Source organism: Gaeumannomyces tritici (assembly GCF_000145635.1).
Source record: "Gaeumannomyces tritici R3-111a-1 unplaced genomic scaffold supercont2.4, whole genome shotgun sequence".
In the NCBI taxonomy this organism is placed as follows: domain Eukaryota; kingdom Fungi; phylum Ascomycota; class Sordariomycetes; order Magnaporthales; family Magnaporthaceae; genus Gaeumannomyces; species Gaeumannomyces tritici.
Window position 1 is genome coordinate 1,432,386 of NW_008804548.1, and position 22,990 is coordinate 1,455,375.

Genomic DNA, 22,990 nt, shown 5'->3' on the forward strand with positions numbered 1-22,990 from the left:
CCTTGGAGGCCAACCACCAGGCTCCAATGGGCCTCAAAACTCAGAGTCAACCGTTCTCACACCAACACATCGCGCTTGAAGCATGCATAGGTAGGTATCGTCAGACGAGCCCAACTGTGGCAACCTGTGGAGTTCTGTGCGTTGTGAGCGCATCGGCGACCGGCCTGTCATCTGAGATCCACCACGATATACCTATCGGGAACAAGAGGCCGGCCGAGGCTGACGGCTCGGGTTGGTGTCAGGTTTCCCCAGGTTTGCGGCACTCGGAGACGAGCAGAGGTGTTTCGTCCCCCATTATCCGGGTGGCCACCATAAATGTTGAGTTGTTCCAAATGCTCCGAATGCCTTCAAGTGATACGATATCGAATGCGCACTGTGTCCGTCACTTCATATGTCATCGTCTGCCTGTTTGGTCGCTCTGTTTTTAGTTAGAACTTTGCGACTCCCCGCTTGTCTCCTTATTGGTTCATGACGCGGGATCAATACGGACTAGCGGAGGCGATCTGGATGACCAGGATTCAAATGTGAGCGTCTCCATTGTAAACAATACGTGATATCTACCAAGCCAGCCTCGTATACAGCACAAAAAAAGCAAGAAAAAAAAAGGGCCTCTTAGCCGCATCGGCGTCTTGACTGAGAGAGGACATGGAAAGGCCAAGGCGAGAAAAAATCGCGGTGGGAATTTAGGAAAAAGAAAAAGGTTGAGGCAAATCGGGCGCCATCTCCTTTTTGTCGTGATCGGGCCTTGTTTATTGGTAGCGTTATCGCGGATTGTCGTTGGACCAGAGAAAAAAAAACGTCCGAATAGCTTAGCCCAAATTGGGTGCGGCCGCCCTGGTTGGCGCTGTGCCGGGGCTTGAGGTCAAGAGGGGTAGAGTTAGTGCCGGTGCCCAGCTTCACTGTCGCAAAGTCAAGGCGCCCAGGGTCCCGCACCGTAAATCGCTGCCACCAACCGCACACAGAAGACGCTGTTTCCGGCGCTCAACGTCCATCCTTTTCCTTCCTCCTCCTCCCGCAATTTCCTTCTAGCGGCCCTGCCGGCCTTTCTTTTTGTTTTCCTGGCATTTTCATCCCTCCCTGCCTGCGGCTCCCTCCTGCTTTCCTCAACCTGGACACAACATGCTGGAGTGTGTTCCACAGGCGCCGTAATGAATGACGTCCCTGCGGCTACGGCCGTGGCCAAGGCCAATGAGGAGGGCCCGGCCCCTCCAGAGGCACCAGCCGTTATCGCTAAGCCAGGTCACGAGCTACCCTATGTCGCACCCTCTTCCTACCTTCGTCCGAAACCCAACAGCCACGCCATGTCAGAACCGAAGCCTTCAAGTCCCCTAGACAAGGAGCAGATGCAGGGCCTGGTGAGTCTGCTGCTGCCGAGTCCTCCCTCGGAGGGGGAAAGAGAACCGAAGTAGCGATGCAAAGGGAGGGGCGCTACCACCCAGCGGACAGGATGGCAAGGACGGGAGATGCGCCGGTCGCATGGCTGCTAGCAGCGCCGCCGGCCATGCACTCGATCGGCGGGAAGGGTGGCCTAGTGGCAAAAGAAGGGCAAAGGGACGCCCGGACAGATAACTACACGCATGGTGCTAACGAAGGCGACGCCGCTTTTCGCAGAGGGGAATTCGCGAATTCCTCAAGGTCCGCACCAGCTACGATGTCCTCCCGCTTTCGTTCAGGCTCATCGTGCTCGACAACGATCTCCTCATCAGGAAGAGCCTCAACATTCTCATACAGAACAGTGAGCAGCGACCGAGTCTCTGGACCGCTCCCCCCTAGCCTCTGAAGCGAGCTCGACTGACCACTCGGCCTCTCCGTTTTCCCGTGTTCTCGTAGACATCGTCTCAGCCCCTCTGTGGGACTCGCACAACTCGACATTCGCGGGGCTCCTGACGAGCACCGACTATATCAACCTCATTCAGTACTACTGCCAGTACCCCGACCAGCTCAATGAAGTCGAACAGTTCCGACTGAGCAGTCTCAGGGGTCCGTGTTCTCCACCCCCAGACGCGCGCCTGCACCCCCTTGGCTCCGAAGCGAGCTAACAGCTGGGATCTTACAGATATCGAGAGGGCAATTGGGGTGGTGCCTCTTGAGACGGTGTCGATACACCCCATGCGACCACTGTACGAGGCCTGCCGATCCATGATCGTGACGAGGGCCCGAAGGATCCCGCTCATAGACGTGGACGACGAGACGGGCAGGGAGATGGTAGTCAGCGTCCTCACGCAGTACCGCATTCTCAAGTTCATTGCCGTCAACAACGAGAATTACACCATGATGCTCAAGAAGTCGGTTCGCGAATGCCAGCTGGGAACATATACGGACGTGGCCACAGCGCGCATGGGTTATACGGTGCTCGACGCCATCCACCTCATGGTGAAGTACAATATCTCGTCGGTGCCCGTCGTGGACCGGGACAACCGCGTGCTCAACGTGTTCGAGGCTGTCGACGTCATCCCCTGCATCAAAGGCGGTATCTACGACGAACTGTCAGCCTCCATCGGCGACGCGCTCGCCAAGCGTTCTGACGACTTCCCGGGCATCTACACGTGCTCCGAGGACGACCGCCTGTCATCCATCTTTGACTCCCTCCGCAGGTCACGCGTGCACCGCCTCATTGTCATCGACGACGAGAGTCGCCTCAAGGGCATCATCTCGCTCTCTGACATCCTCAAATACGTGCTCGTGCACGGCGAGGAGGATGACGAAATCAAGAATTCATGAAAACGGGAGAAGGTTTGAGGGCATAGGTTGTGGCATAATTCCCAGATGATGCCTCTACCACTCGCCTTCCTTCGATTGCCCCCCTCTTTCTACTCGTTCCCCATACCCCCACTAATAGGTCCTTTTGGTGGATTTTGGTCGCATTTTCACGGCGTCAGGCCATGGTGATTGATGAAGGATGGAAATGGGATACCACGCTTGCTTGCTGCATGTCTTTTTTGGCCTCTTCTTTTCTTGAGCCGTCTGGCTTATGTGCTTATACCGCGTATCGGACGCTTCTCTCCATAGAGCTGGTTTACTTGTTGGGATTTTCTTTGATTTTCAAGGGTCGGACATAATTATGAGGGCCTGGGGTTTTCTCTCTCGTTTCCTTCCTTTTTTGCTTTGTTCCCCTGTCATCCCTGCTCGCATCTTCGGGCTCCGAATGATTCGCTCGGGGCCAGAAAGGGACATATGAGACAGGCACCACGGCGGGCAGCTGATGGTCCATCACGGTTCCATTTGGCGTCCACTGATACTATCCCCTGCCATCGTATATGCCTACGATTTCTATCTCGCTGCCCTCTGATTAGGTAGCTACTTGCCCATGCTGGGTTCAAATCTAGGCAGGCTTCTGCCAAGCCTACCCACTCCCGTCGGCATATGCTGCTAGTTCCCTCACATCCCGTCACGCATCTCGGGTATTTTACTGTTGTGAAACTCAAGCGCTGTTTGTCTATAAGGGGATCGTGGCGGAAAGCGATGGGCGCGCTGTTGTTTCCCGGATGCGGACATCCGCCAAACATCCATTGGAGCTGTTTGTTGTAGGTGTATTTTGGAAGGCTGTGCTTGTGGCTAGGTGGGCTGGGAGGTTGCGCTTTGGGATGACGCTCTTGCTCTGTCTGTATTGTTTTTCAAACAGGTGTTAACCTAGCATGAAGACCCATTTAATGGACAAGCGCCAGTCGCTCAATTTGCCATGGTGATATGCTGGAAGGCTGGGATGTTCCATGAAAGTTCCTGGCAGTTCCAAGGCCCAAACGGCAGCAGACATGGAGTGGAGAATAAACATAGGTAAAGGCAGGTACGCCATCATGGAAGGAACGAGGGGGGAAGGATGCACCAAGACGAGGACGTACAAACACGGGAAGAGCCTCTGCGCAAATCTCCCGTCCAACGAGCACAGCTTCCATCTGGAGAAGCGAACCGCATTCGAGACTGTGGGCCCGACCTGCCCGCTCACGGCCGATCTGGCAGTCAGGGCCCGGAGATGAGCTGGCTGCAGATGTTGCAGCAGCCTTGTGACCGTCCCTCTCCGTCGGACCCGTCACCTCCTCGGCCGTCTCCAATGATTTTAGGGTAGACTTATACTTGCTTGCCGTCGTCAATCTCTGACTGACCCTGGCTTTTTGTCAATCTCTTCTCTGCCATTTATTGCACTGACGTCTGATTTCATCCATGGCCGCCGCGGCGCCGGTCTGATGCGCAGCTGCCGCTCTTAGCTCAACATCACATCCCCATCAGTCCACCCTTGTCGCTAGACTATTTCTCAGAGCCCTGCTTCAACTCTGTTATGCTCCAGGCTAACCGCCAGCTTCGGAAACGCGCCTTTTCAACTATTCTGCGACGGCAGGTCGCACGTGTCGGTTTCGAGGGTCAGACGCGCAAATCGAGGAGCAGGAAACCAGTCCGGGCACCGAGACCTCCCAAAGGAAAGCCATAGTCTCGCGTCACGTCGCACCTCGTACGCCTCTGCTCCCCTGCGTCCCAACAACGGGTGGGCACATGCAAGAGGGGCATCCGCGATGGACTCCAGCAAGCCGGCAATACCTGCCCGGGCGCCGGGGCGTCTACCTCCATCCCTGACCTTTGCCGCACTGCAGACTGCGCCAGCCTCGTCTCCCTCCTCTCGCCGCCGCGAACGCAGCAGTAACACCTGGACATCGTCGAGCGCCGACATGGCATTGCTCTCCGACACGGACGACGTCGACGATCGGACCTGTTTTTTTGAGGAGTACAACCGACTAGCCAGCAAGGTAGGGCTCTTCATTCTAGCTTATCCTCATATCTTGCATTCTTGCTACCTTTAACATGTGATTTCTCTTGCTGTCACACTGCAGCATGGTTATTCACCTCGCAAACCCGCGGGGGGACCTACACTAACCCTTATACTGGTAGTATGGCATCCGCCCCTTGGTCCCAGAGGTCTTCGATGACACACCATCTGTGGTACGTACTGGGCCTAGACAGACATGCGTGCTTGCGGGCGAGAGCTAATTCGTAGACCGCAGGCAGAAGTTGCGCCGCCCGGAAAGAAGAAGTGGTTTTCGCGAAAGCGCGACGCCTCATCTAGCCGAACCACGAGTGGGAAATCAGACAAGACGCTTGGCCACAAAGCAAGCATCAGCGATCTCCATCTCGGCCTTGGAGCTCAAGGAAAGCGAGAGTCTCCCAAGGACAAGAGCCTCCAGACCCTCGTAACGCTATGCGGCAAGAGTTTCTTTTACTTGCCTACGGAGTACACCCCTGGCTGTCTCATTATTCCAACCTGTCTGCGGGCCACGGGGCAGTATCTCGCCCAGAATGGTATGCATCTACCCTAGCAACCCCCGCTCTGAGTCCGTGTTCGGCCGCTGCTCACGCTATATCTGCTTCACGTCCCTCAAGGCCCACAGGAAAAAGGCTTATTCCGAGTTCCTGGCTCGGTGCGGGCGGTGAATGCGCTGTACGACTACTATTGCGCTGACAACGACGGGGGCGGTACCATATCCGGCACTGTCCGAACGCCCAACCTTCCCTCACATCTCGATTTTGGTGTGCACGATGTGGCCTCAACATTCAAAAAGCTACTTGGTGGCCTGCCAGGAGGCATCCTCGGGTCGTTATCTGTCTTTGACGCTCTCGTCGCGATACGCGGTCAACTAGATGGAGGCCTGGAGACAAATCGGACACGGCAGACCAGGTTGCGTGCGCGCCTGATCGCCCTCGCCATTGCAACGCTCAGGTCCCACTACCAACGCGAGCTGGTCTGCGCCGTCTTTGGCCTGCTCTGTCTCGTTGGCCGAGCGGCGGAGACGGCACCCCGTGAGGACGACTGCGGCAGACCCCTCCCGACATCGGATCTGATGGGCTACAACGCTCTTGGTATTATCTTCGGCCCGCTCCTCGTGGGGGGTCTGATAGATCGTTGGTCAACAGACACCACCGTCCCCAGTGCCGGTCCTATGCATCTTCACCCTGCCTTACCTCCTAGGAAGGACAGGGGCAAGCGGCGAGCCATTTCTGATGGAAAAAGGCCAGTGACTCCGGTCACGATCGACAAGATCCTGATCGCGAATTCCATAGCTGAAATGGTCATTGCGAACTGGAGGGATGTTGTGAGACATCTGAAAAGTACCAACAGTACTATACATAACGACCCTGCCCTCGCCCTGCCGAGGGAAGCACCTGTGAGGGCTCTGCGGAGCTCGGCTTCTGAATCAGCTCTCGGAACACTCAGCAGACGCACGCGGCTTGAGAAAAGTGACGAGAGTCAGGAAACCCCATCGGAGAACCTGGCGATCAAGAAACAAAGGGTGAACCCAACCCCACGGATGGTCCCATTCGTTCGAAGGACGTCACCTCGACTCGACTCAGCCACAGGGGGCAGGAGGAAGCAGAATGGCGACACTGATGCGACCGAAGCAACGCCTCGCGTCGGCCGACTTGTCACCGTTACGTCGACACCATATGTGGACGTTCCAGATCACCATGAGGCCACAGCTGTAGAGCCAATACAGGGCATCAACCCCCCTGGTTTGCTTTCTCATGACCAGCCGCCCACCGCCCACGAGCGTGCCTCGTCAGGGGATCGGGGCCTGCAGTCGGAAGCTTCCTCTAAGGCAGGCGATTCTTCGACGAGTGTTGGGATTCTGACCAAGGCACACCGGGCGTTGAAGGCTAAACTTACAAGCGCAGCGCAACGCGGAAGTCGCAGCATAACACCCCATTCGTCCGGGACTATTGCTAAGAAGGAATCCTCCTCGACCGAAGAAACGTCAGCCAAGGGGCCGGCACTCAAGGAACCAGACCTCAACAGAGAGGCACTCCTAGAGCAGTCGTCATTGAAACCCTCACGACAGTTCACCACTACTGTGCGACGGGCACCGCGCACGAGCGAGGCGGTACCATCATTTCTCGACGCTCATATTGATGGGCGCAGGGACAGCCGGCAGCACAGCTCAACGGTGGTTGTGGAGAGTGTCCCGGCGACCCAAGTCGACGAACAGGCGGCAAAGAGTATGGCCCGTAAGAATGCAACAAGGCAGCAGCATCACCCGCGACAGAGTAAGGGTGCTGTGCGAACAAGCGCAGAGCTGAATGAAGCGCGGCCTCTAGCCCAGCCGATTGCCGAGTCGCAGGAAGAGCGTATGAATCTCGGCCGCGTTCCTCATTTCCACATCGAAGCTCGGGATGTTGCCGCCTTGAGGGAGCGGGGATCCCCGACAAGATTCCATGCGGACACCACGGTTCGAATGGGGAGAAAACTGTACACAGGCTGCAACGCGGACGAGTACCATCCGCGCAAGAATCGGGAGAACAGACGGGAAGCGCATGACGTGAAGTCAGAGGCGTTGACTTCAACCATGCAAAAGACCCAGGGTCTTTGGAACGATGGCGAGGCGGATGATTTGAGACCCCGGGATCAGCTGCAATTCCAAGCTATCCGCCACAGTCACAAGGACACGGCCGATGAGAAGCCAGCAACGGACTGCCAAGGGGATGCGGCGGTGGCAGTCCAAATCCAAGAACCGGCAACCCCACGGCAGAGCCATTTGGCACTCAGCCCTGGCAGTGCGATGCTGCGTACGCGCGCGTCCGTTAGTGGCGGAAACGTAAGAGCCATGGCGGCTCTGTTTGAGAGCGTGTCGAAGGAAAGCCAGGGAGGCCCCTCGTCGCCGGTTCAGGGGGCCGGCGGCGGCGGAGCCGCGATGACTGAGTACGTCGTCAATGCGACGCCTCTTAGGACTTCGCGGTCGTCCAAGTCCTTGAGGTCCGGAGAGCTTTTCTTCCCAGCGGAGTCATATGGCGAGAGGGCGATGGGCGGTGGCGCAGGAGGACAGGACGGGGCCGGCTCGGAGCATGATGCTCGCCAGTACACGCAGCCTGGTTCCCGGAGTATCAGGGAAGCCAGCGCGGACCTGATAGTGCCAGGAGCCTCAGATGTGGAAGAGGTCTCCATGAAGCGGGCCGGAAACAGCACCAACACAGTTGGGAAAGCAAGCATGCCGGCCACAGAGGATGTGCCGATGGCGCAATGCTTGCGTAAGTCTCGGTCTCGGTCAACTCTTGGAGGCGAGTCAAGCCCATCGCGGAGCCGGAGTCCCGGAACGTGCCTTCTCCACGCCCAGATCCGGTCGCTGAAGATGCAGCTGGCAACAAAGGCGGACGAGTGCGAGAAACTCCGCGCCGAGCTTCTTGCCAGAAGCACTGCAGCGGGGACAGTATGGCGCGAATCCGACAGCGCCGCCGCCTCGCTGAGCTCGCAGCTCCGGTGGGCGAGACAGGAGGCGAAGGCGTGGCGAGAGAGAGCCGAGGCTGGCGAGCGGCGGCTCGCAGCGCACGACCGCTGGATGCCTCATCACGCGACCACCTCTGATGCGCCCTTGTATCAGCAGCGCATCCCTAAGGAGCCAACCGCTGGCGGCGGTGAGCTCGGTGTGCTGGCCGAGAACGCTGCTCTAGCAGAGGCGGTTCTGTGCTCACTGCGACACCCACTAGAACAGCAACCACGGGTTCCCATCACCAATCCGGCAAATCCACAGCCCCTATCGCCTAGAACAGCCCTCAACGTTAACAGAGGCCGCCGGCAGCTCGAGAGGCGTAGGGCGACCACCCCGCTGCGCGGCGGCGGCCAGGGAGGGCCTGGGGAGTGGCACGTCAGCCCCTCTGCAGAGTTCCAGGGGAGTTGCAAGAAGGAGAATGTCAGTGACAGCGACTCTGTCAATAGCAGCAAGACGACTATCTGCCATGGCCAGAGTAGTCCCGAGGGCAGCCGCGGTGACGAAGCCCAGAGCAATTACGCCCGCAAGGTCGGTCAGTGGCCAGCGAGAGGCTCGAGGGCTGTGAAATGACGTGGCTTGATAGCTTGAGTTGTACGAGCATTCAGTGCAGTGAAAGAAGGCAGTAGGGAGACTGGAGATGGCAAGGCTTGCGCGCTATCTGTTGTATTGGATATCCGGCCGGACTACACGTGCGTGGTCTTGTCATTTGTTGTTTGGATTGATTATAAAGGGGTTCGGTGCAAAATGGCGTTTTCGGTGTAATCATAATATCGGGGGCAAGAGCAAGCAAGCCTCCATGGAGTCTGGATTGTAGGATAGAAGGTACTTGTGAGCATGGGCCATTACAGTCCTCTTTGGCCACTGGACGTATGGGGTGGGGGAGGAGGCTCATGAGGGTGTCTGTCAGGGGCTCGACAGAGGCTCGAACTACGTGTAGGAATAATTTTTTTTGAACAAAAGAGCACATCACGAGATGGACCCGATGCTTTTAGTTCTCTTTATTGAATAGTAATAGTATACAGGAGTGGCAAGCAGCAGCAGCAGCACGCCTCCGTCTACGTCGTCGTCGCCCCCGATCAGCGCACAAACTTGCGCTTGGGCGTGCCGATGCGGTGGGTGTACTTCCACAGGTGCCTGTACTTGGGCCCCTGCCTCTTGGCCTCCCAACCCCTGGCCTTGCGGGGCGGCTTGAGGGAGTGGACGCGGGCGTGCCTGAGCTCGACGTCGGCGCCGGGGATGTCGTGGCGGGCCATGACATCGGCCGTGTGGTCGTCCCACACGGCCCGGAAGAGGGTGAAGCCGGCAGGGACGAGTGGGAACTTGTCGCGCAGCGACTTGATGCTGAAGCCGTCGCGGGCGCCGTAGGCGTCGCGCAGGGCCTTTGCGTCGACGGGCTTGTTGTCCTTCTGGTCCAGGACGAAGACGGAGAGGCGGTGGTAGGGGGAGCCCTTTTGGGCAAAAGGGGGGAGCCAGGGGACGGCGAGGCTGCCGTTGCTGCCGCTGCCGCTGCCGCTCTCACGGATCTGGCCTAGGGGCAGCAGGGGCCTGGTCGGGTGCAGGGGGATGTTGGCGGCCAGAAAGTGGCAGCGGCGCGCGAAGCCGTCCTCGTCGACGAGCGGCACGTCCGAGTCAACGACGGCGACGGTGACGAGGCGCTCGCCGCCCGTGAAGCACTGGACGCGCAGGGTCGGGGGCCGCTCGGATATTAAGCTGTCGACAATGTCCCCGGGCGAGACTTTGCGCTGCCTAAAGGTCAGCTGCACGTCCAGGTTGGGCTCGAACTTGGGCAGCAGGTCCGGCACGATGTAGTACTGGTCGATGCGCTGTTTGATCAGCTTCAAGGCGTAGGAGCGCCACTTCTTCTCTGCCAGGTGCCGGTAGATGGGCTTGTTCATGTCCCCTAGTATTGCCATCTTGTTAGCAAAAAAGACAAAAGTTGCTCCGGCCGCATATACGCTAAATCATGCACGTTACGCAAAAGAGTCCCTCCTACCCAGCCCGTCCTCGAACCTGCGCTTCACCTCTGGGTCGTTAATGTCGGCCAGGATCTTGAGGCGCTCGACGTACTCGCGCAGGCTGGCCAGGCGCAGCTGCCTGCCGTGCTCGCCGTTCTCGCGGTCCTTTGGTGGCTCCGCCTTCGCGAGGGCCCGGATCTTGGCCATCTCGGCCGCTATCTGAGCTAACTTCTCCTGGCGGTCGGCGACCAGGATCTTGCGGGCCTCCTGGAAGCATTGCAGCGGCAGCTGGTCGAAGGGTATGTTTTGCGACGTGCGGATGGCCACCCTGCGCCGGCGCGAGCCCACGGGCGGCGTCCCCCGCTTCACAAGCAGCTTCTCAGCCCAGCGCAGCGTCGTCACCTCAGGGTCCAGCATGCGCCGCTTAAAATCGGTGTCATTTGGTTTCCTGCTGGTGGGGGGCTCCTGTTTAGGCGCCTCCTTCTTAGACTTTTTGCCCGCCGTTGCCTGCTTGGTCGCTCCAGTTGGTGATGGTGAGCCCCCTGAGCTTCCTGCGCCCGCCGGCTCTGGCTTCTCCGACTTCTTTTTCTCCTCTGCCGTTGTCGTGGTGGCGGTGGTGGGGGCGTCGTCAGGCCGCCCAGTGGTGCTCGAAAAGGCACGGGCGGCGGCAGCCATTGACGGCCGAGTCGCGAGGGGCTGCTGCCGCAGGCATGTCGCAACCGCCCTTCCGACCTGCTGGCACCTCGACATGGCTGCTGAGGTCCGGGGTTTCGTCTTGCTGGTCCTCAGGGCTCTGCGGCTTTTGCACTCGCGACGTCGGCTTTGACAAAAATTCGGCGGAGCTCCTGCATGGAGAGCACCCCTGCAAAGCCCAATCCCGCTGTTTTATTGGACGAAAAGGGCGAAAATGCCCCGCTATCGTCCGTGCACACCACAAGAGCTCTCGAGGCTGTCGTTTTTGTGAGGCCAAAGGTGGAGGAGGGAAGACAAGAAGAGGGGAAACAACGGCTTCAATAAACGCGCAGCCACCAACACACCGCGCCGGCGTCCAGAGCACGGCTGAGTCCAATTGAATTGCCCATCTATTGGCCGTCGCCAAGCGGGGAGAAGGCGGGGTGGCAGCCATGGCCGCCAGCAAAGGTACCAGATGCCTCCTCGAGGCCATGAGGACCTTGAGCATATCATCATCGTTGGCACCAGCCAGGCAAAGACTACCAACTTTTAAGGTATGCACCAACCCTCTGCAACGGCCTACACATTTTCAATCTGCTTACCAGAGCCACCATGCGTCCAACAGAGCCAGATCCTTCCTCCAGCCTCAAGATGTCGGACCATAGCCACCTCAGCAGCAGCCTCCATACCGCCCGTGGTAGCGACAACCCCCGCCGAGGCGGCCCCAGCCCGGAGAACCCCGCTCTGGACGCCCCCGACCGAGGTGCCCGTGACCATCTACGACTTCCCCTCGCTCGAGCCGCTCGAGCTCGAGGCGTGGCCGACCAAGCACCTGCACCTGCCGCTGCGGCGCGATATCCTGCACCTGGCCGTGACGTACGAGGGCGACAGGACGCGGCAGGGCACGGCGTCGTCCAAGACGCGCTGGGACGTGGCGGGCTCGCACCGCAAGTTCCGGCGGCAGAAGGGCTCGGGCAAGGCCCGCGTCGGGTGGCGGCAGTCACCGCTCCGGCGCGGCGGCGGCAAGTCGCACGGCCCGCACCCGCGCGACTTCTCGACGGGCCTCAACCGCAAGGTCTACGACCTGGCCTGGCGCACCGCGCTCTCGTACCGCTACCGCCGCGGCGAGCTCTTTGTCGTGCGCGACGGGCTCGACCTGCCTCTACCGGAAGACGTGGCCGCCCTGGCCGCCCGCAACCGCCTGCCCCGGGAGCTGCACGACCAGTACGTCGAGCGCATGGTGCGCGAGGTCCTGGCGCCCCTCGGCTGGGGCCACGACGGCGGGCGGTCCACATTCGTGGCGGCCGAGCGTCGCGAGGGCTTCTTCGACTGCCTCGACGTCGCCAGCGGCTACGACGCGCGCGCTCTCGAGGTGGACGACGTCGACGTCAAGGACCTGCTCGAGACGGGCCGCATCGTCATCGAGCGCTCGGCCCTGCTGCGCCTGATCGAGGAGCACCAGAGCGACCTGGTCAGTAACATCCGCGTCAACGGTGCCCTGGTCACCAGGGGCCCGCTGGCGGGGGCCACGACCACGCTGGTCGCGGCCTGATCTTGGCGGCCGTGGAGGGGGGGCACTGTATCTACTCTTTGTGTAATTACATATCAAGCACCCAGCAAGTCTTGTGCGAGCCGTCCCTTCACTGGGAGGCGAACAAATGTTTGATTTATGGCATTCCACAAACACAACTACTTGACTCAACAGGGGAACTCCCTCGGTGCATGCCAGAATCTCCTCACGGAACACTACGATATTTGCAAGCTTTTTTTTTCTGCCTCCTGACTTCGTGTTATTTTGCGCTTTAGGCATTTGTTTGCGCACTGAAAATAACGGTTCTCTGCGCTCCCATAAAGTGTCATAGTAAGCGCCCGCTGAGCGAACGACGCGAGTATGACGCTATTTCGACGTTGGCACCAGCCGATTGTGTCATCAGAGCCGATCCCCACACCACAGACGGACACAGCGCCCCCATGGCCGGACCCGGACACTGCTCCGAGGGCACCCCGTGGCTTGCCATACTTGGGTCCTCACGCGCGGGAGAGAGAGGGCTGCTTGTTCAGAAAATAAAAAGGCAAGCACTGCTGTGCGTCTTCTCCACTGCCCTGTTTCGTTGTCATTTCTCTAGTTTCCCTCTCCGACTTGCGATCTCTTTTCTCTGCTCGTCTTGGACCAGGTCTCCTCCCCCTCCAAATCAAGACCCGATCGGGACTCGGCCGAGACAGCCATGTTGGCCGATTGGCTGGCGCTTCGGCACGTCATCCGATGCACTCAAATGCTGTTTCCCCAAGAGATGCCTTTCAACTTTCACTTTCTAACTCATGTTACACCAAATGCTCAACACACGGGCAAGCTTTCGTCACGAGCTGTCATTGAGAATCTCCCAGCCACAAAACACTGCTTTTTAGCCTTTGTGTCCAGGCCACGGCCATTTTCCCTGGCCATTAACCTGCACCTTGGCTCCCATGCCCCAAGAACGCCGAGCCTGACACTCTCAACAAATCCCCTCACCCAAACCGTGACAAATAAAGGCATGAAATGTCGATCCGCCTGGGCTAGCCCAGCGCAGCAGATACCCCGCCACGAGGCCCTTCCAAAAAAAAAAACCAGGCGAGAGAAGGAGGAAAAAGAAAAGAACAAGGAACGCACGCATAAGCCTATCCTACACGCAAAATCCTCCTCCTCCTCCTCAACAACAAGACGGAAACATGGGGCTCATGCTAGGTCACGGCTTTGATCCCGTTCCTCCATCAGAGCGCCATATCCCCACCCCCGCGACGAGGGCAAGTTTGGTGATGACGCCGACGTCTTGCTTTGCATGCAATCTAAGAATCCGAGCAAGAAGCCCCAAAAAGAAATCGCAACCCATGATTGCGCTGCCGCACCGCGCCGGGAACCCAGCATCCAGGTGAACAAAAGCCATCTCGAGGCTCAGTAACATCCCAGGTCTCTCGGCTAGGAAGGCCCGAACTTTCGGGAATATCAAAAACCATCTCCGTCCTCGCCTGAAAGGCTAAGATCGAAGTTAGGCATTGTCGGGGACGTCTCTGCCGGGTGAGTTGCAGGATACATCGTCAGCTCTGATGGATTTACCCATGTGGTTGCTTGGGCGGGCTGCATCACGTATGGCATGGGGGCCACACCTCCTTGGGGGTGAGGGATGCTGTTCCGACGAGACGATTGCGAGACCACCGAACCGCAGGCCGAGCTGGGCTGCGTTGAGGCACCCGAAGCGAGGGCCGGCCCCAGCATAGCGCTGGCAACCGGCGCAGCTGTGTCGATCAGCTCCTCGTAAGTAAGGCCGTCGGTGTTGCCGTAGGTACGGCTGTACCGCTCCTTGGTTGTTTGCACAAAGCGGCGCGCCTCGAGATCGAGCCAATTGTCGATGTGTGGATCGTTGCAGCTAGCATGATCCATGAGGCGGCTCTTGATGCTCGTCACCTCGTTCAGCAGCGTCGAGTACTCGGCCTGGAGCTTATGGTGTTTCTGCTCAAGGCCGATGCGCTGCTCCTCAAGTTCCGAGACGAAAACTTTCTTCTTTCTGCGGCACTTCAGCGCCGCCACGCGGTTCCTCGCCAGCACCGAGTCCCGCTTGGGGTCTTTCTCGTCTCCGTCATGTTCACTCCCTTTGCTACCCTTCCTTCGCCGGTCTCTCCTCTTGAGCTGGCCCTCCCTCACTGCTATGTTGGCGGCGTTCTCCTCCGACCCAGACCCAGATTTGTACCCTGGTGACTTCGTCCTTGAGTGCGAAGTTGATGCATCGCATGCCGTTTCTCCCGAGGACCCCGTCGCCGGCAGCGCCGGTCTAGGGGTCGGGCGCAGTGTAGCTTTTGACTCGGGGTTCGGCGCGGCGCCCAAGTTTGGGCTTGGGAGTGTCGATGCCATATACTGAGCCTGCTGGCGCTCCAAGTCTCCTGGGGCTCCTCCCACGACTCCCTGGCTCTGACCGTCAAGGTACGTCAGAGGGTAGGGGTCGCGGTCCTTGTATGCCTCCATCTGCTTCCCTTCAAGGCCGCCAAAGAAGGAAGCCATGGTGGGATCGATTTTGGCCGAACTCCTATCGAAGAAATCGGGCATATTCATGAGAGACATGTTGCTGGGCGTGGGTGGGCGGTCGCGCTTGTGCGTGGGCTGTGAGGATCTTATGCGAGGTAGGACAGTACTCTCGGAAACCCTTCCGGCTGCCCTTAGCTACCTCAGGGCAGGTATATGCTATCCCAAAGCAGATGGTCCACCTCGGAATGTGGGGGCGATTTGGATCGTTGACGTCGCTGGTTTTCGATGGTCGGCAGCGAGCAACGAGTAATGCAGTCAGGTTGCTACCATGAGAGTCGCGATGGGACTCCAGTATGGGTATGCCCGAGTGGGCGCAACGGGGTGTTCGTGGTGGTGGTGGTGGTTGTGGTTATGGTGGTGGTGGAGGGGGAGTTGAATGTCCCGATCCATTGGTATTCCTGTTGGAGTGGCACAGGCCTTGGTCGGTGGTTCAGTTACCTGTTTGCGAGGCTGTTTTGACGTGTCGAAGATTGCCAATAGCTAGGCTGGGCTCAGTGCCTTGTGGACCGGGATCAGATGGTTATATGGCAGAGACCACGCCAGTACAGGCATCGCCCCAGCAGGAGATGGAAGGCGCTGGTGGCATCTAGTCTAGGGGTCCGAAGTGGTGGCATTGGCGGTATGTCTAGCGGACACGATACTCCACCGTCTGCGCTTTTTGATCCGGTTGGCAGCCAGGAACACAGTGACTACCTGGTACCTCTCTGGGAGGCACTGTACATCGGGTTGGGTTTGCGCAGAAGGCGCGCTCTTCACTGTCCGAGGGCCCCTCACCACCACGTTCCTACTGCCAGATTACGCAACATCAACATCGGGTAGGCAGAGCGAGGAAGGGGCGAGGGGGCGTCCTTTGCTGGAAGTCGCGGAGTAAATGCTCCTGGTGAGGTTGCCGCGTCGCCCCTCGCCCACTCAAATTCCATGCCAACCCCAAGGAAAGCAAGGCAATTGGAGGGGCCTGCCGCTTGCATGGGGCAGCAATGTGTGCCTCCCTTGCTTTCGTCTCCACTATCGAATAGCACAGAGATGGGAGTGCGCTCTCTAGGTTAGGCGCATGTTTTGCTACACAATCAGCAAAGCGCAAATCTCGATGGCCCGATAACTGGCGACTGCCGATTTAAAGATTTCCATTTCGCGAGTCCAACTTCCTACGAGGCACTCGCAGTCCCCATCAAAATATAAAGATGGGACGCTAACGTCTGTTGGAGTAGTACGGTTGGTCCCTCGACTGGTCCCTTGTCTGGTCTTTGGCGCAAAATATTGGATGATATGCAGCGGCAGTTGGATCGTCGACCTAAGGTGTACCAAGCCTGGCAGGTGTACTGTACGTTCTTCCATCCATTCAGCCCATTAGTAATTCTGCCTACCAAAAGCCGAATCGCGAGGCCATCAATTTTTCCTTCGTTACCACCCCCACCAACATGGGCCGAGAGGGGTCTTCATAACGAGGGGTGCATGTCGCGATAGCACATCCAGGTGCAGCTGGTATCCACTTAACCCTCTATCCGGAAATTCGACCCGGAGCCGCTAAGCCTTTTTGGGTGCACAGTGCAGGTACCTTGCGCACAACAGAAATGCTTGCCAAGGAAGCCCCTCTTTGACTTTGCTTGTGTGCCGGCCCTTGGAACCTATGCTTTTATCGCTTAATTCGGTAGGCGCTGTATGTGGCACGTCCACACCACATTGACTCGCCTTGACAGATGGATAGCAAAACCTTTTATGTTGTTTCGTTTCCAGGGTCCATCCTCCTTGTCGGCACTCCGCGCGCCCAGGCTGCCAGGCTGCCAGGCAATGCCATGTCGCCGAGCCACAGCTACGACTGCAACCCCTCATGCCTAGTACATCATCCGTCTGGCTCTCTCCTCACCTCAGGCGTGACCTGACTCGGCTCCGGCCGCAGCCCCCTTTTCGCGCAGCTCGTCGGCGCGCCGCTCGAGGTCCTCTGCCAGCCCGGCGCTGTACTTTGTGCGGTCGGCTCCTGGGATGATCCAGGGCGCGTTGGTGAAGAGGTAGTTCATCTCCTCGAGCGGCAGCTTCTTGGTCTCGGGCAGGACGAGGTAGAAGAAGAGGGCGTTGGTGAAGTTGCAGACGACAAAGACGAGGTAGTAGCGCCACTTGATGTTTGTGATTGCGATCTCGGTCACCTGCCCGATCATGGTGTTGAAGGCGAACGAGGTCATGGTGGCGATGGAGACGCCCTTGCTGCGCGTGTGCGTGTCGAAGATCTCGGCCGGGATGATCCACGAGAGCGGCCCGCACGTTGCCGAGAAGCTGATGTTGTAGAGCCAGGTCACGATAATGAAACCCCAGCCTGCGCCGCCGTCTTGGTGTGTTTCGGGGTCGAACTGAGCTGGAGGGTGGGTATAACGGTAAGTTTGCGCTGCCTCGTCTGCGTATGAGGGAACTCAGCCTTGACTCACCAATGAGGACCGTCGCGATGAGGAACATCAAGCAGTTGACCAGGTTTCCATAGATCAGGGGCCACCGGCGACCGAATCGGTCGACAAACAGAATGCACATGGCCTGGGCGATCAACGCCAGGACCGAGCTGATAGCCTGGTACTTGAGCGCGCTCTGGCCGTCGATGCCGATCTGCTTGTAGATGGCGATGCTGAAGTACTGGATGGCCGAGACGCCCGTCATCTGCACCGACGCCTGCAGTGCGCAGGCGATGAAGAGGCGCCGGAACGAGCTGCGCGACGTGAACAGCTCGCCGTAGCTCTTGGCCTCGTGCTCGCGGTCGAAGGCGATGCTCTCGCTGATCTGCGCAAACTCGGCCCGCACAAAGGCGTCGTCGACGTCGCCGCCCGCGTGCAGCCGCGCCAGCGTCGCGAGCCCCTCATCGGCCCGGTCGTGGTCGATCAGCCACCGCGGGGACTCGGGGAAGAGCAGGATCAGCAGCGCGAGCGCGACGGCCGGCACGTTCTGGATCCCCAGCGGGATCCGCCACTGCTTGGACCCTTCGAGCGAGAAGGTGCCGTAGGACAGCCAGCCGGCGACCAGGGCGCCGATGCCAAGCATGAATTGCTGCAGCGCCGTTACGCGGCCGCGGATGTCGCGGTGGGCGATTTCGCCTTGGTAGATGGCTGTTGGCAACGTTAGTGATGTTTCCCATCTGAGCATTTAGGTACAAGTTGCCACGAAGGGGTTGGTAATATCTCACTGTTTCGCGAGCTGTTAGTTGAAGTCCGAAAAGGGTATGTAACCACCACCACGAGACAACATACCGGATGATCATGACCAGAAACCCAACGCCTAGCCCACTAATGCACCGCCCCGCCCACAGATACTTGATGGACTGAGCTGCCGTCTGGAGGGCCCCTCCAAGGAGGAAGATGATGGCCCCGATCAGGATCGTCATGCGGCGCCCGAACCAGTCTCCAGTCGGCCCAGCGAAGGCGGCACCGAAAAAGGCACCGCCTGTGAACAAACTCACAACGACGCCACTGCATGGTGTTGGGGGTTTGCTCAGTTAGCCCTCTTCACCAGCCAACAGCATATGTCCCTTGTGCACGAGAATAAGCCCACGGGCAAAACTAACGTTTCGGCAGGGGTCGGGTTGAACAGCTCCTGGTAGGAGCTGCTGCCCACCACTTCTGCTATGACACCGAGGTCATATCCAAACAACGCAGAGCCGAGCGACGCAAAGATGCTGACGAGAAACTGTTACCGGGGTCGTCGGAGTTAGTGCGAAGACTGCATCACAAAGCGTCAACAATGGGCTGCTTGTTGGTATTCGGACCTGGTATGTGTGCGGGTTGAGCCCCATCTTTCCAGGCAGCACCGCGGTGCTAGAGAGACGGCTTAGATACTGCGAGCTTCAGGGTGTGGCCAATATGGTTATCTAGAGATGTCCAAGGCATGACAAAAAAAAAAAAAGGGCCTCGCTGACAGTCATGCCAGCTCATATACAAAATGGGCATGTGACCCTGGCCTATGCTGCCCTCCCGTCTCCTGCTACCTTGCCGCCACGCCTCCGCGAAGGATCATATGGCATGGAGGCCAACGTTTCATCGCGCAACCATGCCCTAAAACCTACATCTCTGCTCCAGCAGGTGGCTGGCTGGATGGCTTACCTACTCCGCACTGCGGGGGAACCACCCGACCAGATTTCCCGGGTAGGCTCCGGGCCCATGCCAGAACCTCGGGGCTCCCCTCGCCCAAATCGTCGGAAACCTCGGTCAGGATTGCTGGGGTTTCTCCGCGCTGCGGTAGCGAGTGAGTGAGACGTGTGTGGGGGAAACACAGTAGCGTGTTGTTAGAGGGGCCTCGGTGTAAGTCGACGCAAGCGCGCCAATCAGCGGGCGCGCCCCGATCAATCAATTCCCACCACTGACGATGCTTCACCAGATGGAGAACTACGGTTGCGGTTGAGTGTCGTCCGATGTCGTGGGGTGACTATCGGATTATTCTCTGAGCATGGGGTTTATTTGCTGCTCGTGTTTATGTGGTACTCAAACTCTGTGTCGCAGGAATTGGAGGCGTGACAGCATCGTTATTTTGAGCCGCAGAACCTCTTTTGAATTCACCCCCTCGCCCATCCCCAGCATACCACCCACGCACGCTTCGTTGCCAACTGCCGCTGATTGCCTGTCATGACCACATTTACCAAGGTCTCCGACGAGGAGACGCCGATCATCCATGTCGATGCAGACAGGAAGATCTCCAAGATCGACCGCATGATCTATGGTGGCTTCACCGAGTATGCCCCCGCCTTCCCCGAGCTACGAATGCCGCAGTGCCGATGCGTCGCGTGAAACCACCTATTAATACCACCAGACATATGGGCCGCTGTATCTACGGCGGCATTTATGACCCGAAAAGCCCCCTGGCCGACGCCAACGGGTTCCGCACCGATGTGATCGAGGCGCTGCGCGAGATCGACGTGCCCGTGATCCGCTACCCGGGCGGCAACTTTGTGGCGACGTACCACTGGCAGGACGGCGTGGGCCCGCGCGACAAGCGCCCGCGCCGGCCCGAGCTGGCGTGGCTGGGCGTCGAGACTAACGAGTTCGGCACCGACGAGTTCATGACCTGGCTCGACCTTCTGAGCAAGGGGCGCGAGAGGCGCGTCGAACCCTACCTGTGCCTCAACATGGGCACCGGAACCCTGGACGAGGCCCTAGCCTGGGTCGAGTACTGCAACGGCACGGGGGACACTCACTACGCCAATATGAGACGAAAGAACGGGCACCCGGAGCCGTACAAGGTGAAGTACTGTAAGCTTGGCTGTCCGCTCACTACTCTGCCGGCCCGTAAAGCGGCAGGCGGCCTGCCGGATGAGTGACTGAGCAGGCAAACCAATAGGGGCACTAGGAAACGAGGTCTGGGGCCCGTGGCAAATCGAGCAGATGACGCAAAAGGACTACGCAAAGAAGGCGATCCAGTGGTCCAAGGCGCTGCGGTTGCTGGACCCGTCGATAAAGCTGATCCTGTGCGGCAAGACGGGCATCTCGTCGTGGGACCAGTACGTGCTGAACGAGTGCGTCGGGGCGGTAGATATGCACTCGATCCACATCTACACGGCGGCCGCCTCGCACCTGGCCAACGCCGTTGCGCCGCTGAGCGCTGAGCGCGCCATCCTGGCGACGGCGGGCATGATCGAGGTGGCGCGCGTTGAGAAGGACGTCAGCCCGGACGCGCCGCCCACGAGGATCTGCTTCGACGAGTGGAACGTCTGGGACCCGGAGCGGGCGCCGGGGGAGCAGGGGGCCGAGGAGAAGTACACGCTCAGCGACGCGCTGGCCGTGGGCGTGTGGCTCAACGTCTTTGTGCGGCAGTCGCGCTGGGTGGGCATGGCCAACCTCGCGCAGTCGGTCAACGTCATCAGCCCGCTCACCACGTCGGCCGCGGGGCTGCTGAGGCACACGACGTGGTGGCCGCTGCTGCTCTTCGCCCGCCACGTTAGGGGGTGGACGCTCGGCTGCCACGTCCGCTGCGGGAGCTACGGCGGCGAGACGCGGCCGGCCTGGCTGCGCGGCGCCCTCGAGGACGGCGCGCCGTGGCTCGACGTCAGCGCGTCCGTCGACGGCGACGGCTGGGTTAGCCTGGCCGTCGTCAACATCCACGAGACCGCAAGCTTCGAGACCGAGGTCAGGGGGGCTGGCGCCAAGGTGGACGTGTACACGGTGACGGGGGAGTCTGCCGACGTGGTCAACACGGAGGGCAACGAGGTTGTGGGCATCAAGGAAAGCAGCTGGGATGGGAAGGGCAAATTTAGCTTTCCAAGGCTGTCTTTGACCATGTTGCGATGGAAGTCGGGTTGAATTGTAGTTTGCACACCTAAGTGACCCCTGTACCTGTTAGCGCATCATCCCATCGCTGCCTGGAGCCCCACCCCGGCTCAAGGCTCCCCGCTGCCTGGAGCGCGTCTTGGAGGAGCTGAACCCCGCGTTCAGCTCCAGCTGAGCTGCACGCTTTTTGACCAGCCCATAAACCACACCGTCGTTTTTTTTCTCTTGTAAACAAACTGCTGGTGCCCAAACCTCAAGCAATCGCGAAAAGCAAAGAGCTGCCCACAACACCAAAACTCGAGAGGAACCCCCGCAAACAGACTGAAGCCATGGATCAGATGTCAACGCCCCGCGTCAACTGCGGCCTGCTGAACGCCTATGTCGGGCGCAATGTCATGGTGATAGGCAAGGTCCAGCAACTCCGCGGCGACGTCGCCCTGATCGACGCCGACGGCAACATTACGGCCAGCCTCAACCGCGTATGTTGCTCGCAGTGCTTCCTTCAACCTTTCGGTGAGGACTCAGCCTGCTAACTCGATAACTATGGGGCCGCACCAGGACTCCCACCTACTCGTCGGCAACGCCGCCCAGCTCATTGGCAAGGTCAACCCGGACTTGTCCTTGAAGGTTCTCACCTCGATGGACCTGGGGTCCAACGTCGGTATGTATCATCTGCGCTGCGGCGAGGCCCGGGTAATGTGCTTCCTTGTGTCGCAACACAACTGACCGACTCCGTTCCCTTCACATCAAGACATGTCCCTCTGCCGGTCGGTCGTCGAGGTGGCGCAGAAGCTCAAGCCGATGTTCGAGTCGGAGCCCAGTCAGCAGCATTGACGGTCCTCTGCCGGCGGGGGGTCGTCCCAAGGGACGAGAGGGGGAGGAGGAGGTCCGGCGCCGGCCAGGCGTGTCACCATGCTGTGGCCGGACGCCGCCGCCGGCTCTGAACAACAACAAGACCACAACAAAAAACAACAGCAAGAACAGAAGCAAAAGAAGAAGCAGCCGGACCGCTCGTCGCCGCAAGCCAGCGGACGTCTCCCGTCGCCACCGTCGTCTTCGTGCTCCGACGAGATGGACCACGAGCCGGAATCGTTGCCTCCTACGCAATCGCCAGTACCACATCGTCACAGATCGCGCGCAGAGTCTGTGTCATCGGCCGCCACGTACATAGGCCGGAATCCACACGTGCATTCACCATCTCAAACTTCATATGAGGAGGAGAAGGAGGAGGGGCTGACCCGTCCACTGTCTCCAGCGCCACGTTGGGAAGAGGAGGAGGAGAGAAAGGAAAGTGAGGCGCAACAAGAGGAGACACCCCGACGCGTCGCCCGGGGCAGTCGCCGCACTAGGGGCGGGGGTTCTAATAGTAAAAGAAAGGTGGTCGACAAGGGCAAGACTGTAGAGACCGCATCGGCACCGCCCAAAGCGGTCCCGCCAGCGAAGAAGGCGGCGGCAGGCCCTGGCCGCCGTCGCCGAGGCAAGGCCGTGGACGTGGACGCGGGGACCGTGCGCCGTGACGTCGAGGCCGTGGGTAAGGGTGTTCGCCGTGACGAGCCTGCCGATATCGACCTTGGCAATCCCGACGACGGTGACGATTACGACGATTCGGAGCTGCTCGACTCGATCCTCGACGGCATCGCGACTGTTAGCGTTAGCGCCGCCGTCAAGCTGGACGACGCGGGCCGCTGGCGGGTGCTCAGACAATCTGGAAATCCCAGGTTTTAATAAATGGACTTCTAACAAGATAAAAGAGCCCCTTATCATCTTGTGCTTGTGTGATGTTAGCTGCGGTGAAGCCAAGATGGCGAAGTTTAAATTAGACTACGTTACTAAAAC

The 22,990-nt window shown here is 59.1% G+C and overlaps 9 protein-coding genes across 9 annotated transcripts; 6 read left to right on the forward strand and 3 right to left on the reverse strand.

Moving 5' to 3' along the window:
- The first annotated feature begins 869 nt into the window (after positions 1 to 869).
- GGTG_07917 (nuclear protein SNF4) lies at positions 870 to 3,402 on the forward strand. Its single transcript, XM_009225748.1, has 4 exons — positions 870 to 1,355; positions 1,612 to 1,735; positions 1,831 to 1,980; positions 2,057 to 3,402. The coding sequence occupies exons 1-4, from the start codon at positions 1,149 to 1,151 to the stop codon at positions 2,719 to 2,721; spliced, it is 1,146 nt and encodes a 381-aa protein (XP_009224012.1). The 5' UTR covers positions 870 to 1,148; the 3' UTR covers positions 2,722 to 3,402.
- Positions 3,403 to 4,658: 1,256 nt separating this feature from the next.
- GGTG_07918 (hypothetical protein) lies at positions 4,659 to 8,813 on the forward strand (the record flags this gene model as incomplete). Its single annotated transcript, XM_009225749.1, has 4 exons — positions 4,659 to 4,736; positions 4,879 to 4,929; positions 4,992 to 5,286; positions 5,368 to 8,813. The coding sequence occupies 4 exons, from the start codon at positions 4,659 to 4,661 to the stop codon at positions 8,811 to 8,813; spliced, it is 3,870 nt and encodes a 1,289-aa protein (XP_009224013.1).
- Positions 8,814 to 9,226: 413 nt separating this feature from the next.
- Positions 9,227 to 11,046, reverse strand: GGTG_07919 (hypothetical protein). Its single transcript, XM_009225750.1, has 2 exons — positions 10,237 to 11,046; positions 9,227 to 10,143 (listed from the first exon to the last, which is right to left on the reverse strand). The coding sequence occupies exons 1-2, from the start codon at positions 10,946 to 10,948 to the stop codon at positions 9,320 to 9,322; spliced, it is 1,536 nt and encodes a 511-aa protein (XP_009224014.1). The 5' UTR covers positions 10,949 to 11,046; the 3' UTR covers positions 9,227 to 9,319.
- A 94-nt stretch (positions 11,047 to 11,140) lies between these two features.
- On the forward strand, positions 11,141 to 12,646 carry GGTG_07920 (hypothetical protein). Its single transcript, XM_009225751.1, has 2 exons — positions 11,141 to 11,424; positions 11,496 to 12,646. The coding sequence occupies exons 1-2, from the start codon at positions 11,323 to 11,325 to the stop codon at positions 12,420 to 12,422; spliced, it is 1,029 nt and encodes a 342-aa protein (XP_009224015.1). The 5' UTR covers positions 11,141 to 11,322; the 3' UTR covers positions 12,423 to 12,646.
- GGTG_07921 (hypothetical protein) lies at positions 11,926 to 15,489 on the reverse strand. The gene has a single exon (XM_009225752.1). It carries the CDS (start codon positions 14,958 to 14,960, stop codon positions 13,851 to 13,853), a length of 1,110 nt encoding a protein of 369 aa, XP_009224016.1. The 5' UTR covers positions 14,961 to 15,489; the 3' UTR covers positions 11,926 to 13,850.
- A 1,300-nt stretch (positions 15,490 to 16,789) lies between these two features.
- On the reverse strand, positions 16,790 to 18,690 carry GGTG_07922 (MFS hexose transporter; the record flags this gene model as incomplete). Its single annotated transcript, XM_009225753.1, has 5 exons — positions 16,790 to 17,271; positions 17,342 to 18,036; positions 18,149 to 18,367; positions 18,463 to 18,584; positions 18,664 to 18,690. 5 exons carry the CDS (start codon positions 18,688 to 18,690, stop codon positions 16,790 to 16,792), a joined length of 1,545 nt encoding a protein of 514 aa, XP_009224017.1.
- Positions 18,691 to 19,429: 739 nt separating this feature from the next.
- GGTG_07923 (alpha-N-arabinofuranosidase C) lies at positions 19,430 to 21,481 on the forward strand. Its single transcript, XM_009225754.1, has 3 exons — positions 19,430 to 19,623; positions 19,701 to 20,140; positions 20,229 to 21,481. Exons 1-3 carry the CDS (start codon positions 19,517 to 19,519, stop codon positions 21,185 to 21,187), a joined length of 1,506 nt encoding a protein of 501 aa, XP_009224018.1. The 5' UTR covers positions 19,430 to 19,516; the 3' UTR covers positions 21,188 to 21,481.
- Positions 21,482 to 21,483: 2 nt separating this feature from the next.
- GGTG_07924 (hypothetical protein) lies at positions 21,484 to 21,988 on the forward strand (the record flags this gene model as incomplete). The annotated part of the gene is made up of 3 exons (XM_009225755.1): positions 21,484 to 21,633; positions 21,713 to 21,815; positions 21,906 to 21,988. 3 exons carry the CDS (start codon positions 21,484 to 21,486, stop codon positions 21,986 to 21,988), a joined length of 336 nt encoding a protein of 111 aa, XP_009224019.1.
- Positions 21,989 to 22,066: 78 nt separating this feature from the next.
- Positions 22,067 to 22,879, forward strand: GGTG_07925 (hypothetical protein; the record flags this gene model as incomplete). The annotated part of the gene is made up of 1 exon (XM_009225756.1): positions 22,067 to 22,879. One exon carries the CDS (start codon positions 22,067 to 22,069, stop codon positions 22,877 to 22,879), a length of 813 nt encoding a protein of 270 aa, XP_009224020.1.
- Positions 22,880 to 22,990: the final 111 nt, after the last annotated feature.